The sequence below is a fragment of the Phaethon aethereus genome (assembly GCF_964289735.1).
Source record: "Phaethon aethereus genome assembly, chromosome: 2".
NCBI classification, from domain to species: domain Eukaryota; kingdom Metazoa; phylum Chordata; class Aves; order Phaethontiformes; family Phaethontidae; genus Phaethon; species Phaethon aethereus.
Window position 1 is genome coordinate 25,868,638 of NC_138582.1, and position 6,339 is coordinate 25,874,976.

Genomic DNA, 6,339 nt, shown 5'->3' on the forward strand with positions numbered 1-6,339 from the left:
TTAAAGTGAAACAAAGACCGTATTAGAACTTAGTGTGACCTATTCCTTCAAATACCAGATCTGATCCTCAATTTAACTGGTACAGGTATTTAAGTCTTGCATGTTATATTATGCTTACAAATCACCCTTGGCATGATTTCACCATTGCATTGCTTACTGTAGTTAGCCAGGATGCCAACTTCTTATTTTATACCTATTAATAGAAATTGAAAGATCAGGTCACCTAACCCCTCTTCTCCTACAACAACCAGCATTAAACTAGACTTTTCATATCTAAGATGCAGTGCCTTTCCCTCAGCATTCTGAAAATGAAGTGTATTTTACAGATCTGTGACTCAAAAATATCTCTAAAAGCTCCTCTTAAAGCTCACAGTACTTGATTCCACAGGGATACCAAAGACCTGATACTGGATCTTGAAAATAACCTGTTGCCAAAAATCAGTTCTTGAACCCCTCTATTTTCTCCAGATTCTGCACAGCCATGTTATTAGCAGTGTGGTGTCTTTCAATACATGTACCCACATCATTCAATACATTGTACCCACATGTACCCCACCTTAGTACCCACATCATTTAAGATCTTAAGCTATAGAAAGAATCACTATCTCCAAGTTATTTAGCAGTAGCAGATTTGCTGCATCTAGTATTGGACTTTTGTCAAAAATGTTTACAGCCAACTGACTTTAATTCTGTACCTTGATTTACTTCTTTGTTATTACATATTTGGCTTAAATTGAAAACCACTTTCTTAATCCCTCTCCAAAATTCAACATATAAAAGTTTTAATCTTTAATTTAAAAAATCTTCAGCTGTTTCTCTGTTTCTCTGAAGTAATAAACTAGTTCATAACCATTAAGAACTGTCTGGAAAAATTCATCCACATGACTGTTTAAAATGTGGTTTGATCATATGATCATGTAAACAACAACCACTAGAAATTTGTTTGAGAACTTGTACTTTGATACATTTCTCCCTGAATGTATCCCTGAATTGTAATAGTCTCCCTTTCAGTGGAAGCTTTCCACATTTATTTTCTGCCCACAGATGAATCATAGAATTTTAACCAAAATTCATATGACCATTTTTGGATATACCAAGGATAGTAACAAAAGCAGGAAAGAAAAAAAGCTTTTCTGTAATACTCAGAAATGTTTCTTTAAAAGACCACTACAGCCAAAAAGACTAAGTTTAAAACTTAAACATCCACCGACAATATTAATTCACTCATTGTGCAATTTGTTATTTGCCATCTTTTTTTTTTTCCTCATCCTAAAAGCTACAGGGAAGATGCAACAAGGCAGAAGTAGTGCTGTCAATAACACTACTGATTTCTGAATTTGTTTCTTGCCTGCTGACCAAATATCCCAATATTTAAATAAGCCTTTTTCAAACACATTTGAGAGCATTCAGGTAATTCAAAAGTAGAATAAAGGTTTTGCTGAGACTGTTAAAATGAAAAATATTGTTCTTTAAATATGGTGCAGCATAATGAGTAACTCAGTTTCACACTTCAAATGGCAGTAATGAAATTGCTATCATTTGAGTCTTAGAAGGCTGTATTAGCCAAAGTCCTTAGTTACACATTATAAAGATACGCCTATTTAGGATATCTTTGGCCAGTGAAAGAATCTGTTTACCAATATTATTTTCTATAGGCTTTTCTTAAGAAAAAAAACTACTCAATTTTCTCTTTGAGCACTGGAGAATCCTGTAGCCCTATTTCTCCTGCAATTTGACAATTAACATATACACAAAAGCCAACATGTGAGTATCAGCTGGAAGTATGAAAAAAAAAAAATCTTTATGCAGTCTGTTTCTAAGTGCAATAAGCATAAAATAGTCATAGCCTGAAAAGTTCTCTCAGGCAGACTAGGTAGGAAATTTTCTCAAATGAATGGAAGTCCTTTTACTAAAGTGTGTCGCATTTACTGTCCAGGTGTACTTCAAACAATAGGAAATACATAGTCAATTTGGTATTTTCTGCATCTACAAATAGATGGTATTACTTGCTTTCTACAGCTGTAGCAAAGTACAGAAGACAGTTACTCTCAAATTTCTATGGTGTTTTGCAGATTGTACAGAAAACCACATTAGAACAGTTTCACCTTTTTCTGCTCAACGTTTAGAAAGTAGAAGAGAGAGACAGAGCAACTACTCAGAAGGGAAAGGAATTAAAATTAAAGATCAAGAGATTTTTGGAAAGAAAAATAATTCTTAACAGGGGCCAAAGAACTCTGACAGGAGACAAAGAGCTCTGCCCCTGCCAGGAGGTTTTTTTTTAAAAAAAAAAAAAAAAAAAAGAGAGAGAGAAAGAAACTTCCAAGTTTACTGCACAGAATTTAAAGTCAGGATACCGTGATACTACCTTGCTCCAAGGAGCTGGGGAAATCCGTAACTGGCTCTGCAAACTATACTGTTAATGAACGATATACCATTCAACCTTCATTTTTTTTTCTCCTCAGCCTGCCCATATCAAGTAAATAAATACAACCTCATAGTTGCTACTGATCCAGTCAGCGCAGTGCTATTCAACTAAAATTATTTTACTAAAAGTATCAGTTAAGTTGTACCCTACCTATACAGGTACTCAATAAAGCCACGTGCAAGAAACAAAGCAATAATACTCTTCCTCAGAAAAGGTACAGTGAAGAACATTTCTGATCCTGACTGATGAGAGTTACTCAGCACCTGCCATACAATGAGCTCAGTAATTCTGTATTAAAGTAACCCTACAGCTTTTAATTAGGCATCTGTAGTGTGCTCTTTAATGCCACAGACCAGTTGCTCTAAGCTTTCTGAAATGCCGGCAATGGAAATCTAGACCCTGGCATAGCAAACCTGTAACAGGCTTACTCTTTTCCCTTCACAGACCTCAGTATTAGCATCACAGCATACAAAAACACAAGACAAAAATGACTAGGCAGCAATCAGTATGAGTTTTTGTTGCATCTTCAAATTTGCAATGTTATTTTGAGAATTTTTCATGTGAAAGCTGGAAAATATTGGGACATGCTAATACAGATGTCTGTGAACTTATCCTGGAAAATGAGCATAAGGCAGGCTTATTAAACTTTGCCACTGATATAAGCTTACTTGCACTACAGTTAATGATTCAGTTTGTGCATTTTCTTTCTGGGAAAGGTGGGGTGTTTTTTTTTAGCCTCGGCATGGAAATAATGAATAAAAAGTACTATAAAAATAACTTTAGAAATCTTAACAAGACAGAATGACAGCTTGACAGCTGAAAAACTATTTTGCTCTCTTGATTATGAAGATATTTGCTGTTAAATAGCCTTAACTTTCATTATTTTGTTCCTGAGTAAACCAACCTTGAAACAATACAAGTATTTATATTCACCAAGAATGTCAGTTAGTTAAATTTTACATAAAATTAATACAAAGTTTGCTTTTATGAAGTCCTGCATTTTAGAGCATTGTCAAGTTAACAGTTTCTGTCCCTCTTCACTCTATCTTCTGGTTGAGGCATTTTTTAATGTCTTCAGTGATGACTTGCAAGAGTTTATGCTTTGTTTTTATATTGGAGTTTACAGAAAATAAAACATGCAAAATGTAAATTATTTCTTTGTTCTTAAGAAGGCATAACAGATCTACTAAATCTTGAAGAATATGCTGTTCAAGATGGCAAAAAAAATTGCATCTTTAACGTGCCTTCTCCAAAATGGAGACCTAGCTACACTAGAAAGATTCTGCATCACAATGCTTCCTCTTCTTGGTGCTCAGCATTCAGTCTCTTGCAACTTCCAGAATCAACTTCAGTAGTTCACTGCTCAAGACAGGTTGGTGGCATATGCAGACTTTTTTCGTTTTCTTTTAAGATATTCTAGCCTTAACTTCTCATTGAAAAAACACATAAAAAACTTCTCAAGCCTTAATATTGACACAGACTCAAAGGTACAAATGCATTTTCTCTCCTTTTTCTGTTCATTAGGTAAACAATTCAGATTTTATAGAGCAAGATATAATTAAAAGCCACAGTTGTAACAGGCAGGGGACATCTGCTGCACTTTCATTCCTATAATCCAGTTGGACATAAATAGGATTACAAACATACTAACAATATAAAAGCTATAGAAGCAATCCCTTCAAGCCTGAAAACTATGGTAACTGGAAGCTTTTAAAAGGACCGGCGATGATTTCTGCATTCTACTAATTTTCTCACGAAGTGCACGCACACTGTCAAAGATGGACGGTTCCCACACCACATACTAAGGATTTAAAAAAAAAAAAAAGACAGGAATTATCTGTTTTTAAGGGGCTGCTAAGACACAGATTTCCTTATTAAAGGAGATGATCCTTACTGTAACAACTAAATCAGACATATTCCTACAGAAGCAAGCTCACCACAAGATTGATCTTAACATGTTCTGTCGAAACGACACAGCAAAAAGCCTTACTCAAGTTTGAATCACCACAGCGTTTTTGGGACTTACAATGCTACTTCTAATAGTCTGTACCTGACTGGACTACAACTCCTGGCTTGAAAACCTAAAGCCATACTAAGGTCTCCACTACTGGTTCCTAACCCTGCAAGCGTCCGATTAATAATAAAAAAATGCTTTCATATAATGGTTTCCACTAAAAAGCTTCTAAAAAGAGACGAGCATTTTCCTTACCACCCAGGACTATGGACATGTAACTTCCGTGTGTGCGCGCTGCTCCTCCAGGTTTTCAAAGCAACCGAGTAACCCAGATGACACAAGCCGGCTCCAGAGCAGGCAGTCAGGACCCCCCATCCCTCGCACAGGCACATATCGCCCCAGCGGATCGCACGGGGGGAGGGAGCTCTGTGGCCTCCAGACCCTGCGGGCGGTCCCCCCTCTTCTCACCGGTGCCTATCTAACCTGCAAGCGATTCACCGGGCAGCTGGGACAAGGCCCGGAGTGAGGCAGCCGCGCTCGGGGCCGCTCGCCCGACGCGACCCCTCTCCCCCTCCCCCACGGAGGACTCGCCGCGCCCGGCCGGGTGCCGCGGCAAACCCCGCCGCCGCCGTCGTCCTGCCGCTGTCAATGAGTCTTTCATCCCCCCTCCCCCGCCGGCGCCCGGGCCCGGCCGCCTCCCCCGCCCCACCGTGTCCTCGCCCCTTCCCTCCCGAGCGGCGCGGCCCTCGCAGTCCCCCTCACCCGCGCCGTTTTCTCCGGCAGCTTCTTCTTGTTTCGCTTCTTCTGCTCGTCGCCTTTCAGGTGCAGCTGCCCGGGACCCGGGCCCGCCGCCTTTCCCTGGTTCCCGCCAGCCGTCAGGCCCGCAACGGCGGCCTCGTCGCCCTTCCTCTCTGCCGCGCTCCGCGATGGCTTCTTACGGACGCCGCCTCCGCAGGCCACGGCCAGGAGCAGCCCCAGCAACCCCAGCCCCAGCGCGGCCGGGACCACCAGGGCGAGCCAGGTGGGCAGGCCCTGCGGGTCGAGGCCCAGCTCGAGGCCCAGCTCGGCACGCAGCACGCCCAGGCCGCCCGACAGGACGTCCCGCACCCGCGCCGCCGCCTCCTCGGCCTGCTGGGCCGCCGTCTCCTGCCAGCTCCCCGCAGCCATCTCGGCCCCCTGCCCCGCAGAGGCCCAAACCGGGCGGGGCGGCGAGGGAGCGCTCAGGCCGAGCGCATCGCGGCCTCAGGAGAGCCGCGCTCGCCTGCCCGAGCCGCAGCCGCCGGGGGAAGGACGGGACACGAGCGGAGCCTCGGCGGGACGCAGCTGCCTCAGCCCCGGAGGCGCCCGGGTCTCCTCCTCCTCTTCCTCCTCCTCTTCCTCCCCGCCCTCCGCCTCACGTGCAACGTCACCACCCCGCCGAACACCCGCCGCTGCCGCAGCGCGCCGCCACCATCACCACCGCGCGCGGGGCGGAGCCTTCCGCCTCCCGCCCCCTCAGCGGCCGCCTGTCGCCCTCCTCCTCCTCCTCCTCCTCCCCGCCCCGCCCGGCCCAGGGCGGTACCGGCCGTGGGGAAGGCGGGGAGTGGCGAAGAGGGGCGGTGCGGAGAGCAACCTCGACGTGGCAGCAAGCGAGCGGGGCGGGGGCGGTGGAGGCCGGGGGCCCGCTTGGCATAGCTCGGCGGCAGGGGCCGGGTCGCCCCTGCCGCCGGGGCGGGAGGCCCCGCGGCGCTTCACCCGGGGCCGGGGCGGGGGGCCTGAGGGGGTGGCTTGTCCGTCTCTCCCGCCGTTTCGGCGGGCAGTGCTCCTTCCCCTATGGGTAGCCCCACAGAAACATGCCCGCGCCGTGGTACGTGCAGAGCTGCGGGGAGCGGGCCGCCCACGGGCCGCCTGACGCGGTGCTGAGGCAGCGGGTGAGGGACGGCCTCGGCGCCGGTGCCCCTGCCCAGCAGGGCCCTCCCAG

General features: G+C 45.8%; 1 protein-coding gene across 1 annotated transcript in view; it reads right to left on the reverse strand.

The window, feature by feature from the left end:
- Nucleotides 1-5,783, reverse strand: part of MTDH (metadherin) — a gene marked incomplete at its 3' end in the record, with an annotated part of 32,067 nt that extends 26,284 nt beyond the window's left edge. Inside the window, exon 1 of the mRNA XM_082015422.1 lies at nucleotides 5,142-5,783. Within this exon, the coding sequence (XP_081871548.1) occupies nucleotides 5,142-5,546 (405 nt within the window). The 5' untranslated portion in view covers nucleotides 5,547-5,783. The remainder of the gene's footprint in view (nucleotides 1-5,141) is intronic.
- Nucleotides 5,784-6,339: the final 556 nt, after the last annotated feature.